This window comes from Carlito syrichta, unplaced genomic scaffold, assembly GCF_000164805.1.
Source record: "Carlito syrichta isolate Samal-C Ts95f unplaced genomic scaffold, Tarsius_syrichta-2.0.1 Scaffold315224, whole genome shotgun sequence".
Classification (NCBI taxonomy): Eukaryota; Metazoa; Chordata; class Mammalia; order Primates; family Tarsiidae; genus Carlito; species Carlito syrichta.
Genome location: NW_007259320.1, coordinates 64,562 through 84,435, shown reverse-complemented (window position 1 = coordinate 84,435; position 19,874 = coordinate 64,562). Strand labels below are relative to the sequence as shown.

The 19,874-nt window shown below is 37.4% G+C and overlaps 1 protein-coding gene across 1 annotated transcript in view; it reads right to left on the bottom strand.

Annotated features, from left to right (window-relative positions):
- Positions 1–12,038: 12,038 nt before the first annotated feature.
- The window catches only part of LOC103275059 (activating signal cointegrator 1 complex subunit 3-like), a gene marked incomplete at its 5' end in the record, with an annotated part of 33,089 nt that continues 25,253 nt past the window's right edge, over positions 12,039–19,874 (bottom strand). Inside the window, 4 exons of the mRNA XM_008072478.1 lie at positions 12,039–12,865; positions 12,960–13,135; positions 15,421–15,630; positions 18,947–19,094. Of these exons, the coding sequence (XP_008070669.1) occupies positions 12,718–12,865; positions 12,960–13,135; positions 15,421–15,630; positions 18,947–19,094 (682 nt within the window). The remainder of the gene's footprint in view (positions 12,866–12,959; positions 13,136–15,420; positions 15,631–18,946; positions 19,095–19,874) is intronic.

Here is a 19,874-nt window from a genome sequence, read left to right as displayed (position 1 = left end):
AGTTGCTGTGAAATGGTTACTGAGTTGCTTTGACAGGCCTGGTATCTCTTTAGATAGCTCACCCATTTGGATGTGCATTGAAATGACAGCCATTCAAGGCTGTTCATGGTGGGGTATTATGCTATTTGTGTCTCTCATCAAAGCCAGCTCTTTATTTAGTATTTTTATGTTACGGTGGGGCGTAGGAAAGGTGGTGTGTGGTGTTGGGGTAGTTCGCTTCTATGACTGTCACTAAAACTAGGAGGTTATTATCCACTGAATTCTCCTTTTTGATCAATATGTGATAGAAAACATAAAAATATAAAAAATGTGTTTAATCCAAATAACTGAGCCTGTCCAAAAAAAAATGACATCATTTTACCAAATATTCTTTATGAGAGGACTCATTTTTAATGTCAGCTTCAAAAGTCTGTGAGTCAAAAATAGAAGAGAACCTTTAAGACTTTTGCCACTCCATGGAGCATGCAGGCACGCTTGCTGATTCACAATGACATTTTAACCAGTCCTGTTTTGCCAGGAGAGATCATGGCAGGGCATATTCCCATTTCTCAGGGGGGTTTGCCAGTTTGGTTTCACTCCTGTGGCACAGAAAACAACAGGCAGCAGGACAGCCCCACCGTGTGTTGTGAGACACCAAGCAAGGGCAAGACAGTACCCAAGATGGGAGCTACCATCTTCTTATAACCTAATCTCGGAAGTAAGACACCACGACACATTCTATTTACTAGAAGTGAATCACTAAATCCAGCCAACACTTGAGGGAGGGAATTGCCCAGGGATTGTTGGGGGCCATGGGAGGCTGCCCACCACAGCTGCTATGTATTATTTGTAGACATACAGTGTTGAGAATAGCACACAAACATGTAACAAAATGATGTTGTAGGTCAGTAACAGTATAACATGTTCGTGAACGATAACGATTCAGGGAAAGGATTAGTTCAAATAGAAGGCGAGAACAGGATTCGGAAAGGGTGTATCAGAACACCAATTGTACCTTTAATGTCTTATTTCTCTCTAAAAAAGTAAGTTTGCAGATGTCATAATACAGTTGGGAGACAATACAGGGATGTCCATTATGCTAGTTTCTGCATTTTAGATAGTTTTGAAATAGTTCATGATGAAAAGAATGAGCAACATGCAAATAATTAAAACCCTTTCATACTACTTCCTGTGGGCTCAATTGTTGGATTCAAGTACTTGGCAGAGATGTCGGAAATGAGAGAGAAGGAAGCGGGTCTGGTTCCCTGTTTACCAATTTTGCCTGGATTTCACTGTTTTTGGAGGCTCAAGTGTCTGTCACAAAGGCACCACTCTTAATCAACTGATAACTTTTTCTTTTTTTAATTTGAGGTCTCACTCTGTCCGCCAGGCTAGAGTGTAGTGCCATGCTCATGGCCACCCCAACGACGACCTGCTGGGCTCAGGTGATCCTTCTACCTCAGCCTTCCATGAAGCCAAAACTACAGGTGGGCACTACCATGTCCGGCTAATTTTTTGATTATTGTAGAGACGAGGTCTTGCCATGTTGCCCAGGCTGGTCTCAAATCTGTGGGCTCAGGCAATCCTATCGCCTTGGCCTCCCAATGTGCTGGGATTATAGGCTTGAGTCACTGCACCTGGCTGACCAATAACTTTTCAGTGGGTCATAGGTAGTCTCAGGCTGAGGGTTGAGAATGCTGGCTCACCCTTGTGCTATGAGAAGACTGATCTCTAATTTAAGGGTATGGATTCTCACAGGAAAATGAGGCATGGAGGATGAGCGAATAGAAATTAGTAGCTCTACTCCATTTTAAAAAAATCTAGAAACAAGGATTTTCAGACCCGTTTGTATTATACTTTCAATGGGACAAACTGATGAAATGGTCTGGGAAGTTTTCCGTTTAGAAAGTAGAATTCTATGTAGAATTCTGACTGCATAGTGAATGAGTCTGAACTTTTAAGTAAACATTTGGGTATCATTTGTTTTTCTTGTAATTTGTTATCTTAGAGCCAAGACATTTGACTTTTTTCTTAAACACTTTTTTTTGATATTGAGGTAAAATAAATATAACATGAATTTTCCCCTCTTAACGATTTTTAAGTATGGAATTTAGTGGAATTTGTACATTTGTATTCCTGTGCAACCAACACCACCATCCATCTCCTGAATTCTCTTCATCTTGTGAAACTAAAACTCTGTACCCATTAAACAACTTCTCACGTCCCCTTGCCCCAACCCCTGCTGGCACCATCATTCTCCTTTCTGCCTCTATAAATTTGACTGTTCTAGGTAACTTATATAGAATCCAGCTATATTTTTCTTCTTTATGCCTGACTTATTTCATTTAGCATAATATCCTCAATATTGTAGCATGTGTCAGAGTAACATTTCATCGTATGTAGATGCCACATTTTGTTTGCCCATTCATCTTTGGGCAGAAACTTGGGTTTCTTCTAAGGTGTAGCTAATGTGAACGATGCTGCTATGAACATGTGCATGCAAACATCTCTTTAAGACCCTGCTTTCGATATTTTGGGGTGTATACTCAAAAGTGGGTTTGCTGTGTTATATGGTAATCTGATTTTTAACATTTTTCAAGGACCTGCCGTACTGTGTTCCACAGTGTTTGTACCATTTAACATTCCTACCAACACTGAGTAAAAAAAGGACCAAATTTCTCCCCATTCTCTCCAACACTGGCTTTTAAAAAAAATACTAGCCATCTTAATGAGTGTGAAGTGGTATTTCATTGTAGTTTTGATTTGCATTTCTCTAATGATTAGTGATGTTAAACATCTTTTCATGTTCTATTGGCCATTTGTTTACCTTCTTTGCAAGTTATTTGTTCATTTTGGAATCAGGTTCTTTTTATTGTTGAGTTTTAGGAGGATTCTGGATATTACCTCTTATCAGATACATGATTTGTAAATATTTTCTCCTGTAGGTTGCCTTTTTAACTCTGTTAATAGTGTCTTTTGATGCATAGACCTTTTTAATTTTTACGAAGTCCGATTATGTATTTGTTCTTTTATTGCCTGTGCCTTTAGTATCATATCTAAAAAATCATTCCAAAGCCAAGGCAAGACATTTGACTTTTAATTACAGTTGCCACTTCTCTTCTTCGGCTCACCAGCATGGAATAGATCCTATTTTTCTGTCTACTGAACCTGTCTGTAAAATATGTCCACAATTTCCCTTTTCATTTCAACACCTCACCACTGTTACATTACCTTATCTGATTTTATTAAAATATTTTTTGTTCTGAAGAATTTTCCCAGGTTTTTTTATTATCGTAATTGGTAATGTCTTTCTGATTCCCTTTTTAGCTATTTCTGGCAACTTAAATGCCTGCATATCTGTTCTGATTGCTGATTCATGGATTTGTTGGAATGCACGTCCAGATTGCATCTCTGTGAACCGTTATTTTAAATATGCCAGGATTGTCCCTAGAAGATTTCTTAAATAAAAGCTGATTCCAATCAATTTACTTAAATTCATTCTGAATTATCTCACACTCTGTCTTTAACACATTCAAGATTTATGCAATGCGTCCTCATGAGTGTTTCAAATATATTGTTTGGGGATGGGATGAAACATCAAAAAATAATTAACACAGTGGGCAAAGATAACGAAATGACAAAACTGAAATAGGAGATGCAGATGGACAATCATTTCCAGCATGAAAAGTAACAATCAATTGAGAGTGAATCTTTCTGGGTCGGATTGCTGAGAACAGCAGCAGGTCTGGTGTGTTATGAGTTGTAGCATTTTATAAGATGGACAGAAGCCAGGATCATCACTGTGGTAATAGTACATGATCTGGTACAGTTATGTTTCTATAATTGATTAGAATTTTCCACGGAGAATATTCTTTGCTGCAATCCAAGGATTTCCTCAATGTTTCAGTTTCTCCAAAGGCCACTTGTAGGGTAATGTGTTTTTAGAGGAATGCATTTTCCTAAAGGCTCAGAAAATAAGATTGAGGTTTTACTAAGATGGTTCATATTATTCTCATTGCTCTGCTAACAACAGACCTATATTACAAGCCAGTAGCATAATTTTTTTTTCTCCTTATTTTTTGGTTAGAATTAGATTTCAGAGGTTGGATAAAATAGTGCAAAAACAGTTGCCTCTGAAAGAAAAATCATGTATTTGGTTTTGAAAGGAAAGGGTTTAGGTTTTTACTGAATATACTTAAATTGATTTTCATGCTTATACAAGCACAAAAGCAACATGAATCCCAAGGAGACTGAGCAGATTGGGTATTGCTTGCAATATTAAGGAAAGGACACAATAACTTTTAAGAATATTATGGAACTTGCTTAAAATTTTCATTTCACTCTGGTGATACATACCGTATGATCCAAACACTCAGTAAAAGTGTGAGGTGCTCCACACTCTTGCTCTCAAAAGCTGATCTGCTTCCTGAGTGATGACTTGGACATCAGTAATGTTGTTGTTGGCTTGGACATCAGAAAAGTTCCCTGGAAAGATTGTGAAGTGGGGAAGTTGGTCCTCAGAACCCAGAGAGGGAGAAGTGAGACAATCAGACTTCTCAACCACTGTCTGGACATGCCAGGTGCCCTTCACTGTCCCATCAAGAAGTCCAATGAACTAGTTCACATTCCCATGTGAGGGCTGGGCTACAACTGAAAGCGTAGGTGTGTTTGCATTTTGAGAGGTGGGACTGTAGCACAATGGAATGGAACACACATGATTCCCTGTCTGGGTACATATTTTACTGTTGTGGGGGTAGAGATGGTCAGGTGGGGCTCTTAACCTGCTGCCCTGTTGACACACAAACATCAGTCCCAAGGATGAGTTTGCTTACTAGGTATCATCTTAGGTTTCCATTGTATTTACTCTCTAGTCTTTTCTCATTTTCTAAGCATTTGCACACAAATGATTCACTCAACAAAACTGACAATACCCTTGCTGTGTGCTAGGCACCATGTGTGCAGTGATGAAGTTCACTTCCCTTCTTATCATGTCAGAGCCAGCAACTCTGAGAAGAAGCCTCAGCAGGTATTACCTCTGTTTTTATAGGCGAGGATATGGGAGCAGAAGGAACTTGATCAGCTACATTGTCCTAAATCTTCCAATATGCGGTTGGATCACCAAATACAACATGGGGTGAGGTAGCATCACAGAATCTCATTTAAAAAGAAGCAGCCAGGTGCGGTGGCTCATGCCTATAATCTCAGCACTTTTGGAGATGGAGGCTTGAGCCTAGGAGTTCTAGACCAGCCTAGGCAACATAGTGAGACCTCATTTCTACAAAAAACAAAAAAAATTAGGTGTGGTGGCATGCACCTGTAGTCCCAACTACTCAGGAGATTGAGGCAGAAGGATCACCTGAGTCCAGGAGGTCAAGGCTGTGGTGAGCCATGATTGTGCCACTGTACTCCAGCCTGGTTGACCAGTATAAGACCCCAACTCGAGAAAAAAAAAAAAAAGCAAACTACTTCCCTTGATACAGCAAACCCTTTTAAAATTTATACCCATTCCTTCTAGATCTCTGGTGAAACTATGTTATAATAGGCAAAAGATCATATTTTCTGATAATAATTACCAGCTAAAGGGACACAGTGAATATCCCTGGCAGACTGCCTGTAATGAGGCCATTTTTGTATGGTAATTAGAAGCTTATCTGAAAACTCATTTGAAGTTATTGGCAATCTTTGTTAAAATGACTATTAGACACTTCCATGCAGTATCAATTTCATGTGTTTAAAGAAATAAGCAATGATGAGTTTGCAATGTGTCTTGGAGTTCAGCGGAAAGAGATAATTTGTTGAGGCACATGTCTATTAGTGAAGATCTCTGTTGATAACTTGCTTGTGCATTTTTTTAATAATTGTCTTGTGAAGACTTGATTTTTTTTCTTTCATTTTAATTCAAACTTTCTCTTTTGCAATGAGTCCACTTTTTTTTTTTTTTTTTTTTTTTTTTTTGCTGGTCTAGTTAGTTTTAAGTAATAATCCATGCATACAATTTGACTAAAAAGCTGTCACAAACCTGGAACTTACACATTCAAATACATTGTGCCAGTTAGGCTGTTGCCTTTGAGAGTGTGCCTCAATCCTGATGTGTTGCTACCATAAAGGACATTTCGGAGCTTCCCTTTCTGATTATTTTTGGAGTCATCATACAAAATCAGTTTTATTGTAATGGTGGTCAACTTTACTAAGTGTCATCAGCCATCTCATTCTCAGGAATTATTGGGTTATTTTAGGCTCTCTATTCACCCCCAAAGGCCTAGAGGCCTTTTGGAAAAATGAGTCATCTGCAGTGGGTAGTTCCAGAACCAGCTAACGCACTCCTCCACATTCTGGAAAGCACAGTGTTCTGAGACTGAGAGCCGGCTGTGCTTAGGTTGAAAGTTCAGAAATATAATTCACTTTAGATCTGCCTTGCAATCCTCAATTTTTAAAAAATTGCCTCCAATATATCTTGGAACCAAAAAGTGTGATTATTCAAGGTGACTGTACTTGTTTTCAGTGGGCATCTGTGTGGCTTAACAAGTCCCAATAAAATCAAGGACACACAAGTAATAAAAATAAAAAGTAAGGAAACATGGGTTTGGGGTTTCAAATAACTTTTAATTATGAGGAGGTACTGTGATTCTACTCAACCAACATGGATGGATTTATAGTCTATCATGTTCTCCAGGAAGTCTCCATGAAATTGTTAACATCAACTTACAGAAGAGTATTACCTGGGGAACTTTAATCAAGTGTATTTGAAACAAATTCTCCAAATTGCAGGGCAACTGAGGAATACCAATAAAAATTTAAGTATCCATTCAGATGTGGCTGTCATCTGAGGTGAAAGCTTAACCTTGGGTCAGGCTGGACTCAACATCTGATGAGTACCCCAAGATCTTTCTCAAGTTGATATGCAAAGTCTTGGGAAGCAGATTTGAGCAAAATAGAATCATTGAGACTTCATTTAAAGGCCTCAATTTTAAGAACCTGACTTTTTTCAGAAGCAACACAATAACCCATGACAAAAAGCAGAAGACTTGAGGCTGAAATTGTGGAACTGCCTGTTTCCGGAAGTCGTTATAGACAATTGTCCATACTTAAAAACTAGGCTACTATTCTTGGCATTTTTGAGGACCTGGAAATAATATCACTAAAGCTTATTAAACTCAAATTTTTTTTTTTATCTTCTATGTTGCTCAGACTTAGAATTTATATTTCTGAAGGCAGAAAAAGAAAGCTAATCCAAGGGCTTAGTACACATCTCTGAAGCCAAGTTCTGTGTTCAGTAATAACTCAATTGAAAGATATAAAACTTAATTCAGGTTTTTCTTCTTAAGAAGCTAGCTCATAAAATAATTTCTGCCTACTCACTTTGGATTATTTCTGAAAGACAGAAGGCCCAAAGTTATTATCAATCCATATTCTTCAGATATATAGAGTTCCTATTTGGGAACTGTAAGTCTTAAGCCGGGGGCTGGTGAGAAAAGACAGAGCTGAAACTTAAGGCTAAAAAGATGTTTTAAAACTCATTTGAAGTTTTAAGATACCTGTAATACAAAAATCTATTGCTATATAAAAACTTCCTGCTCTCCTTTCCAGAATAATAACAGTAATAATCATCATGATCAAATGACCAATTAACCTAAGTAAACCTTTCCTCTGCTTACAAAAGACGCAAGAATCACCAAGCATAGTTGCAATCTCTAGAAGAGTACAGGTGCTCAACTGGATGTACATGTATGGTGTTTTAGAATCCATGGGTTCACTTAGCCATTTAAGAAGAATTATTGAACCATCATATGCCAGGCCATGTTGTAGGCTCTGGTACTGCAGTAGTGTACAAAAGTGACAAAACTCCCTGCCTTCCCAAACCTTAGTCAGGAGAGACTAATAATAAACCAACAAATATTTTTATAGCGTTAACAAAGGCAATGGCGAAACACCAAACAGGAGAAGGGGACAGGGAGGTCTGGTGGGTTCGGTTGGGGCTGTCATCTAAAATAAGATGATTAGACATGTGGTTGCCAGGGGCAGGAGTCATCCAACGGAGGGAGCAGAAATGGCAAAGCCCTTCAAGTTCAACAAGCAGCAGGGTGACTATTATGGTTGGCTTGGAGTCAGCAAGGGGGCATGTAATGAGATGAGATCAGAAGGTGCTGGGGAGAGAAGCAACAGACCATGGAGGACCTCGTAGACACTGTAAAGATTTTGGCATTTATTCTGAGTTAAAAAGGCACAGGAAGTTTTTGGGCAGAGTGGGCTCATGATCAGACATGTTTCCAAAGACGCTTGGGTAGAGAAAAGACAGTAAAGGGCCAAGAGTGGCAGCAGAGAGGCCAGTCAGGAGGTGGTGTGGATAGGGTGATCGTGGGGGAGGTGGCTAGATTTCAGATAGATTTTAAAGGTATAGCTGAAGGGGTCTGCTGGCAGATTAGATGCGAGTTTCTCTAACTAGATTAGTAAAGGAAAGTCAAGAATGACTGCAAGGTCTTTGTCCTGAGTTACTGGAGGCATGTGTGGAGCATGGGTTTGGGAATTGTATAGTTTTCCAAGGCTATTGGAACAGGTCACTAGAAGGAGAGGTCAAAATTTGAGGGAGATGGCCAATCTTATTATGTTGTGACTTTGTTGTGTTGCTTGTATGTGTACAGAGGAAAGTAGACAGCTGATTTTTGGTGACTAAATATCCCATCACTGCATCCTCTTCCCATCAAAGCGAGCAGTGAAATTTAAAGGTACAAGGAGAGAGAAAGACTCCTTATCCATGTCAAGGAAATGGGTGGTTTTCATCTTTAAATGCTGAAACTCTTATTGTTATGGTTGAAGGATACCCAAACTTAGAGTCTCCTGTGTTCTTGTATCAGGTTGTGGGGATAGGGGGGTTGTTTCTGATAACTGGATTCCAGCCGGATTCCATAAATATAACAAGAGAAGGGGCTGCTTGCAAGGGAACTGTTGCCCCGAGTAACGGCAACCCAGTATCTTGGAGGATGTGTGAGGAGCTTTAGTTTTTAACTCAATGGAGGTGATGGGGGAAAAATAATTTATAAAAAATTGTGTATTTATTCTTATGTGCTTAAACTTCAGTCACCTTCAAAGTACACTTTGTTTGATCCAATAGGCCCATTGAAATGCTTTTTTTCACACTGCTCAAAAGTTTTTTTAACATCAATTTTGATGCCTTTTAGTGCTTCTGCCATTTTTTTGTTTCACCTCTTCCACATCAGCAAAATATTTACCTTTGAGGACTTTTCTCATCCAGGGAAACAAACAAAAAAGAGTCATTCAGGGCGAGATCAGATGAATAGGGAGGATGGAGCTTGGGGATCATGCTGTTTTTGGTCAAAAACTGCTGAAGACTCAACGTGAGCTCGTAAATCACCCATCATGAAATGGGCAAAAGCATTGAATCTCCAAAAAAAATTCAGAGGCTGAACGCGCCCTCTCACAACAATGCTAGCTGGTACGCTGATGCTGGTAGGTTCCTAGAACAGTTACCTAGGGGAAGCTTGTATTATAGGAGGCTCACCCTCCAAAAAAATAATTCCAGTTTTTTTGGGGTCCCCTGTATGGAGGCTGCAGGAGAAAATGTTGGAAGAGAAAAGAAGTTGATTCATACCATTTTGCACCCACCCTCTCATGACCCTTCTCATGCAGGTGACAGCATTGGGTCTTTGCTGAGGGAAGCCTGCAGAATTACTTTCTTCATCTGCTGCCTCTCCTTTCTCATTGCTTACTCAGTCACTTACCTCTTGCAGTCTAAGCTTCCTCCTTTCCTATTTTGCTGAAATTATTCTCTTCACAATCACTAATGACCGACTACCTCCAAAGCCAGGACCCTTGACTTGGTTCTCACTACCCTGGCCTCCTGTTGGTATTTAGTACCTGTTGTCCATCACAGGCAGAGACGCATGCCCTCCCAGGCTCCTGGCCGTCACCTCTCTCCACTGGTCCTGTGTTCTACTCTCAAAATGTTCTTTGTCATAACTTCTCCATGCTTGGTCATATCATCTCTACATCTATGCGATTAATTTGCATAAAGCAAGCTCCCACAAAGCCAAACCCCGACCTCTGGTGACTTGCTAAGAAATTCCATTGCATTCACATATGAGTTGCAGTCCTGACTCTAGTTCAAGGTCACTCCACAGACTTTCATTCTTCTCACATGTTGATTCCTTTCATGTCTCTGAAAATACAGACCTGGACGCTCTTGGTTGGGCTGTATCAAAGCCTTGCTAATGCTGTTCTACCTCAAGCACCTTCTTTCATCTCTGACTTCTCAATTCTGAACACTTTAAAAACTCAGGCTAAGTGTCTCTTCATGATTTTTCTAAATAATATTCTACCTCTACACTCTTACAGCAGTTTCTCCCTATCACGATTATTATTGCAATTACTTTCTTTTATTATAATTATGTACATCTTCTCATCACCAGGCAGCCATGTTTGAGGTCAAAATAATGTCTCTGATTTGTGTGAGTACTGGAGCAGTCAACACAGTGCCAAGAACAAATACCTGACTGATACTTCAGTTATGTTGAGTTAATAAATTCCAGAGGAATATGAACAACACAAAATCGGAGTGGTACAGTTTAACAGCCAGCCCAGGGATGCACAGTCTGAGATGAAGAGGGCTCTGGGTACACCCGTGAAGAAAGCTTTTATCATACTATGTCTCTCCCCCAAAATAAAATCCTCCTTGGGAATTTTAGAACAGATAAGTTCTCTTAATAATTAGGATTTGGAATCATTTTAAATACTGGAAAAATTCTCAACCACTAAGAGTTATGAGAAGTTAATGACTTACAGATCTGAAAATAGTAGTACTAATCTTATTATGCTGGCATATGTCCTGTTACAAGCCACATTGAGCATCAAAATTTTCATTGAGTAATGAGTGTAAAGTTGCAGACAAATAATATTGGTCACTCACTGAAATAAGATTAACTTCTTTATCCATGTGCACTTTGCTCTGCTAGTGGCCTCTGTGGCTTATTCTGTACTAAAGAATTTTAATTTCAAAATTATTTTAACGGTTGGGCATGGTGGCTTACACCTATAATCCCAACACATTTGGGAGACAAGAGGGAGGACTGCTTGAGCCCAGGAGTTCAAAACCAGTCTCTCTCTACCCATATACATATATTTTTAAAAATTTTGTCTTTTTTTCCTTCTCTGTAATGGATACAACATTAATTCTTTCTTATTGCTCCCGTGTCTTGTGTCATGTCCAGGGAAGCAGATCCTCAAATTCCCAAATCCTGTCTGTTCTCTAACAAAAAGGGATGACACCGATACACATGAAGTCAGTGAAATTATTTCTCCTCAGGTTCCTGTAGGGACTAGGGATTGCTGTCTATGGATAATCCTCATTTTCCTTTAATTACACTAAAATAGTGGTTAAAGTATTTCAGTTAGGAAATAAATTGTGCCAAAAGAACAACAGAAAGCACTCTTTATTTGAAACAAACTTCTGAGACTAGAGTTGTTGAGATACCTTATTTGCACTGTTTGTTCACAATTTTTGTTTGCTATTTTACTTTACAAAATTAAATGTTTGTTATTTACATTTAATTTTGTAAAGTAAATGGTTTCCCCATCCTACTTTTCTTTTTTGAAACATGTAAAAGGAAGTATATATAAGTAATATGTTTCAAAACACTTAAATTCTAGTACTTGCAACAGTTATATTGAAAAATGTTTTAAAATAATACATTTCGAGGCTACCAAAACTGAAGTTACTTTGCAAAGATAGACTTTCATTCCACTAGAATATATATTATATGGACACTAAATTTTAACAACTTTTTCGTTTGGGTAAGTATTCTTCAAGATGGCACTTGTTTGGAACTATAGAAGTTTCCTTTCTCCCTGGTGAAAACTCACCTGCAGGGGTCAAAAATGTTCAGTTAGTCTCAGAGCTTTCATGGAGGGCAGTATTGTACATGTTACAATACGAATTAGACTGCACTTCTCTCCTTGTATAGATAAATATATCAGAAAGAGAATGGAAGTGCAATCAAGAAGAGAAAGAGGGTGAGGGAATGAGAAGAAAACACTGAGGCAGCTTATCCGGAAGTGGCACTCAGTATACTTTATTTCCCAGGTAACAGTATCCACATTTCCTAAGATCAGTATATTCTGTTTTCTTTGTTATCATCATTAGGCTCCATAATATAATTTTATATCATATATTAACATTTATGAGTATAAGAAATTCTTGAAACTATTTCTACATGTGATCATATCAAAGTACACATTTTGCTAACAAGACACATTGTGTATTACCTTTCAGGTTTATACTATATATTTTATGTGTCAGAGTTAGAAATCTGTTACAACAATTCCTAACACCATCACACCTCAATGTGGTTTTCCTTGAAAAAAAAAAAGCCAATATTCATGTAAACATTACACTGTGAGATGTGAAAACTGATTGATAACTCCTAAATGCCGCCTCAAATATATAGAAATTAAAAGATTATCCTACATGCTTATTCATCTTAAATATCAAGAAACCCATGAAGACAACATTTTGGAAGGCAATATTTGTTAAAAGGCCACAGTGGCTAACTTTATGTTGTTGGAGTCAATACTGCAGCCAATACTGCAGCCACTGTCAATTTCCTGGATGTCTTGAGGTTAGAAGTTGATTCTGTCAAGGCAAACATCAAGTAATTCAACTATGTCTGGATGACTAAACAGCCAGACTTCTTAACCACTTCTTTCAAATGGATTGTTCGGGTCAGGTTACTTTACTGCCAGGTCAGCAAGGGCATCAGAGACCTCCATGTTGACCTGTGTGGAAATGTTCGCTTGTGTGACATTGAGATAAATGTCATACTGCTGGTCCAGGCCAAGGTAGCAGTCACTCATGAAATACAGTGTGTAGATATACCTGAAATAAAAATATACAATGAAATGTAAAACCATCTTTCTAATCACAGGCATGTGTAACTCTTTCAGAACTTTGGCAGTAAGGTTCTGCTTACCTTCCAGGTACTTCAGGGGTATAAAAAGAAAGGGAAGCAACGTGGTGATTTCGTACATATCCCACTCTTTTCAAAGCAATAAGTTCTCTCCTGTCCACTTCTCCTAATATCAAAAACCATCCTTCATCTTTTGATTTGGGAAATCGAGGGGTAACTGCACAGCTCTCTTGCTTTCCCTGTAGGTCAGAAGAAAAGATAATAAGGAATAGACTTTCTATGCCACCTGGTTGTGTTAAAAGGTTATTTTGTCGTACTTCAAGGCTGTAAGTCTACATAGTTTAGCCTATCTGGGATGTTTTTAATTTTCTTCTATTCTGGTTTGTTGTCTTTGATGTGCTATACCGATTTCTCTTCAAGATTCTCAGAGCATATGATAGACACGACTTTGTGGCTATAACTACCAGACTATTTGGCTCAATGAGAATAAAAAGCTCTGGATCTTGAAATCAAATTAGTAAATTCTCCTGCCACGCTTATGATTAGCTTTAATACTCCACTTGCAAATGAACAAACAGTGATAACCATCATGTCATCCAAATCTACTAACACCTTATTCACAAGGAACTGATGCTTAGGAAAACAAAAAAACAGACACACACAGAAAAAGCCAATCAAGACTAGACTCTGGACTTCAAGATGATGAGTACTATATCAAGTAAATATCTTCCCATCCAAGAATAAAACTCACATAAAAAGCACATATTCTAATAAGGTAATATTAAAAAGGCCTTCTCTGAGAAATGGGAAATTGTAGGTCAAGCAATTTATAAAATATATTAATCACCACAATCCAAGATTAGATATATAAACATAATGGTAGCACTTGAAGTCTTTATTTTAAATTGACTTTTACAAAATGCAAGATTATTCTAGTGACTAAGACAACGACTGTAGGGCATAACATGTACTAATAATGACATACTCTTAATCAGAATTCACTCAGTATTCAGAGGAGAGATGTTTCACTTATGGCATTTTAAAAGACAGATGGTAATTTAGTGTTTAGGAAAAAAATTATAGTTTTTTAGCATGATAAAATCTAATTTTTTTTTTTTTTTTTTTTTTTTTTTGAGTTGGAGTCTCACTCGGTCACCCAGACTGGAGTGCAGTGGCCGCTACCGCCCACCGCAGCCTCGCCTGCTGGGCTCCGGTGATCCTTCCGCCTCAGCCTTCCGAGTAGCCAGAATTACAGGCATGAGCTACCACGCCCAGCTGATTTTTTGATTTATTGTAGAGATGAGGTCTCGCTGCCCAGGCAAGTCTCGAACCTGTGGGCTCAGGCAATCCACTCACCTCAGCCTCCCAAAGGCGTGGGATTACAGGCTGAGCCACCGAGCCTGGCTGATAAAATCTAATTTTTAAGTAGAGTCTTAAGGTAAAAAACTCAGATTTTCACTATTATTTTATCCTTATTATTATTGCTACTATTTTTATGATTATTACTATTACTAGTTTATAATTACTACTTTTTTTGTAAGTTGGGATACATTAAGTCATCTATAAGATGTTCACATTAATGCCTCTGAAATGTCAACAGCCAATTTACTCATTTTTAAAATTAGAAATCAAATGAGGTGAAACTTAAAGGCATAATACTGAAAGGACATCATAGCAGAAAGTTACTGACCATTTTGTGCTTGAAAGCAGAGTGACAGCACTAACTACACCTTACCCCTGAGAGTTTATTCTAGATATAGGAAAGCCTTGAAGCCATTGGGCTAAAAAGAAGGCAATATTCTTTCTTATTTTGATTATTATGGCACCAAAAACCAATCTGCCCACATGTTGTGTATTTATATTCTTAGAGGACCAAATAATTAATTTTGGTGTTAGAGGCAACAGGAAAGAGCATAGTAATTAAACAGAAAAATATTGTACATTTTTGGTCCTTATGAACATGACGAAGCCCTCTCATATGTGTTACCAGAGGGAAGAAGGCAGATGTAGCAACTGAGGCTCAGAAAAGCCTAGTGTTTTATTCAGTTTCATAAACTAAGTGGAAAAGCTTCAATCTCATCTACATCCAGGCCAAGTGGGTCCCGTATATCAAAGTGCCTCTAGGGGAGTGCTTCTTGAAGTTTAATGCCCTTAAAAAATCCTCTGGGTGCTGAATAGATGGATAGATTTTGAGACCTCTCCTTCTGAAGCTCTGATGCAGTCAGTCTGGGGCCAAAGACCCTGCACTTTAAAAGGAAATTCTCCTGGGCTGAGTCTGTAGACCACACTCCGAGAACAGTCCTCTGGGCAATCTATTCTTATGTAAGGTGGATACTGCGAGGTTGAAAAATGGCACTTGACGGGGACTGACTTATCTCAAAAGACTAACTCTTGTTGCTTAAGGTCAGTTGAGAAAGCAGGATTCATGAATGACACGGGAACATTAGTCATACAACAGCTATGCGTGGTGGTGCATGCTGGCATTTGGTGTGAAATATTTGAGAATGGAAACCAAACACTATACCTTGTGGAACCCAACAGGGACTCTCTGCAGGCTGACTTGAAGCACATACTCTTGGTCGGCGTGCAATCTGATCCACCTGTTGTCATCTCGCTTGTCTGCAGTCAGAGTTGACACAGAGCGTTCACCATGTCCTTCAACTGAGTCACCCCACGAGCCTTTAACACTCATGCCAACATTTATCACAGGCAAGCGGGATAAGAAATTCCATGCCTACGTAAAAAAAGAAGAGAAAAATAATAAAGAATTAGTTAATGTGAAACACAGTGAAAACCAAAAAAACCGCGTGCTTTTAGAAAAATCAACCCCCTTTTAAAACTTGAGATTCATTCTGATTTCAGTGTAGTTGTAGGACATAATATAGAGAGAGTTTGTGCACCATTTACCTAGTTATCGCCAAAGGTAGCATTTTAAAATATTTACTATAGTAAAATGCTACGACCAGAATGCTGACATTGATATAATCTACTGATCTTGTTCGGATTTTCTCAGTTTCTATAGTATGTGTATGTGTAGAAATAGTGTGTTTTAGTCATTTTAAAGTCCTTGTGAAAACAACTAAAAAATGGTTTATCATTCTCTAAACTTGTGATCCTTTGATTATAAATCCCTTCTGATACATTATATACTTATAATCAAGTGGCTATTGACTATACTAGAAAGTAACAAGTTTAAAAATGTTTGTTGTAGAACTGGTTCCTTTGATAAAAGCATCTATGTTAACATTTATGCTACTTCCAAGGTGGAGAACATTACTTGGGGACATAAAGGGGACCTGAAACAAATTCTGTGATGCAGTTATTGATGTCAGTATTATTCACTGATCACTTACTGTACAATTTTTAAATCCACATTCCAAATTTATTCTGTTTATTCTGAAAAAAAATATTTCTATATATCTATAGATCATAAAACATCCTGTTAAGTCTAGGGTTCCTTCTAGAAACAAATAGGCATTTTTGTCATTATTATGCTGAGAATACCAACATTAAAAGAGTAATAAACAATTTAACCAATTTTGTTCTTGCTCTTTAACTGGAAAGATACTTATGAGAAACCAGAATTCAAATAGTAAGTGCTCACCAATGTTAAATAAATGAATGAATTCATTCATTCCTAGATCCATGGAAAGGATACAATAAAATAAACTCAAAAGTCATCTTTTTCTAACATATACCATTACATAGCAATTATCACTATCAGTCAAGAAAACTTTTCAATATATTGGCTGTTTTATCAGTTATTTTTAAAGTTATTTAAAAAAGTATATGAGTACTGTAATTTTGGCTTTCCTTTTATTCCTTTAATATATACCATAGACTTCCTTATAGGCTTTGATTTCATTCACTGTAGTGCTGCTAAGTATATACCTAATTGAAATGAAGTAGCCCTGATGAAACAAACTACCCCTTAGGAATTTAAAAAAATGTAAATTCAATGCAAATTTTCAATTCAACTCTGATCCTATAGCTTGTCTTATGAATCTGAAATTACATCTGGAACTAGATTTTGAAATAGTCAAGCCACAGAATGTGCTTCAAGTACAATCAATGGTCTGTCCCCCGCTAGAACCAATAGTCACCAAGTATAGAAGCTTCCATTTGTACCACTTGATGTTCTTCTAAGACTGGCTGGCCAGTGTGAAAAAGTGGGTGAGGGGACACTAAAACACATCATTTCCATAAAGCATTTACTTTTACGAGACAACACAAGTAACATTTACCACATGAAGACTTTTTTTTTTTTTACTTGTACCATTCAATTTGTTACCAATATAGTGTTCTTTGTTATTAGCAACTCACTGGAATTTTACTTTACAAAGCCCTAAAAGTCACATTTGGTTTTTAAATATATATGCAATCTTTTTACTTTAGCACTTGATATTATTTTCAACCTACAATGTGCACACATATATTTATTGGGCATATATATATATATATATACATATATATATATATACATACATACATATATGTATATATATATGTATATAAAACATGAGCTATTTTTAAAGAAACTGCTAAGACATTTCAATACCAGCCAAACATATTTATCTGAGGATTAATCTTCATCTATTGAATCAGGCAAGAGCACTGCCATGCATACAATTATTTAATTAGCAGCCAAATCCTCTGCCAGTCAGCAGCCGTTCCAGGCATACTGATGGGGTAGAAGATGCAAATCTCACAGTCGTACTGCTTTTTCTCATTACTACTGCAATTAGCACTTAAATGGATGCTTTAAACATACTAATTTCTGGAATAATTCAGGATTTGTATGTTACCTGGGATCGCCTCACTGCAGAGCCGACACCAGATTGCTCTGCAAATTGAAGCACTTTTGAGCCAAATAACCATCATCATATCAGACAGAGCCAATTTGCATTTGGTTTTAAAGATAACAGAATGGCAATTTATGCAAATAAATTAAGTAAGTTTACTTCTGAGTTCTCCCTGAACTAATTATAACAATGTTCTAATTTTTCATCACATCTAAAACTTGGCTTGAAAGCAATGTATGTTATATTAGAAATCTGTTATTGCTAACAAAAGTCTTGTTTGGATTTAAATATATTGTTTTTATTCATAATTTTCATGGTAATTTAGTTAGAAAGGTAGGCATTTATTATGAATATTTAAATAGCGTTTTGTGCCAATTTTGGGTTCAACAGAAACTGAACAATCAGACATTACTGTCATACTTTTTCCAAGTCTTGCTAAAAATTAAGTTCTGCTTGGAAAAACACCCCCCAAAAACACACGGTTTAGAAGTTTCTTTAATACCTGCATTTGCAAGTCAATATGTTAATTATGTTATAAATCCTGAACGCTTACTTTGACATGTTTAGGGTAAAATTGCTTAAGACTTAAAGTCTAGATAGCCAAATATTTCTGGCATTGTTCATTCATATTTTTGGCCTTCCCAAAGATTATTTGGAGAGATGACCCATGTTGTATTCCACATCATGGATTTAGCTTTCTATATAGGTTATATGGTTCACAAGTAAGGGGTTTATTTAAAAAAATTCTTTAGACTCTAAGAACAATAAAGTGATTATAATAAGAGAGGGACACACAAGTAATTGAGGAAATTGCATGAAAATATACCCAAGCGTAAAACAAGAAAGCCTACCTTGAAGAGTGGGAGTATAATGCCCGGGGCACATATCCTAGTGATGAACAAGCTATGTGAGGCTTTTCACAGCTGGCTTAATAGCATTTTACTGAAACAACTTCTAATAAGACTAAACTACTATTAATTACTATTAGTGTCATTTTTTTAATTAATTTGAGTTCTTACTCTATGTCAAGAACTATATAAAGCAGTTTCCATTATAGTATCTTGCTTAATTTTCACAAGAACCCGTAAGACAGATACAATATTCTTAATAATCACGGTTAGTAAATGTCAGAGACAGAATTTAAAGCCAGGTGAGCTTGATTCTAAAACCTGTATGCTAAGTCAGAAAACACTTGGTACAACTTCCCAGAGTAGGGGAGCTTTTGAAATGCTTAAGAGACGGCCTTACCTGCTTCGTTTTGGCAGCATGTAGCTCACTTTCTATCATGGAGCTAAATATGTGGTCTTTCCCTCCACAGGCATGGATCAGTTCAGGAAGGCACTCGATAGAGGTCCGACACCTTGCACGTGTGCCCTTGACCACTGGCTTCCACTTCCTAAAAAATAATCGCAATACCAATGAAAAAAATTTTTCACAGCATAAATAAGATTGTTTAAAAGTGGAGTTTAAATAACTAAAACTTAAAAAAAAACTAAGATATAATTTTAAATGCTATTATGGTACATTTTAAAAATCAGTCAGTGTTCTGGAAGATATCAGCCCAAGGCAGTATTACCATCACTGCATAAAATGTGTAAATTGTGTGTGAGTGCAGTAAATATTTAGGGTTTCATAGACATTGGGTGTCTTTCTACAGGAAAGCACTAATGTGAAGAATGCTTCCATTTGAATAAAGTACTGATCTGGAGCCCTGACATCTTTTAATGGTTGTCTAATATAATTACTTGAATAAAGTTTTAAATTATAAATTGTTGGGAACATAAATAATATACTTTGGAAATCTTTGAGATTTGTAGCCTAACTGGTACCAGATCCCAGAAACACAGGTCACCTAATCTTACAGCAAGAAGAAACATATAATTGAAATTACATTAATATAGCAATCTTAAGGGTGACAGGAAAACTATCAAATCTCAAAGGCCCCAAGCAGCTTCCATAACAGATCTGTGTGCGATGTTGGTTAGCACCGTAATGTGTCGTCTTTACTGCTGAAGTCCTACTCCTACACCAGATTAGAAGGGTTCCTGACACCCTTCTAATGAGCTGCAGACACACATGGGGTATCTACCTTTCTCCCCATGCCAGCTCACTCTCTGAGTGTGTCTGTTAGTTTCTAGGGACATGCCACAGAAAGAACTCAAGTACCATGGAGACA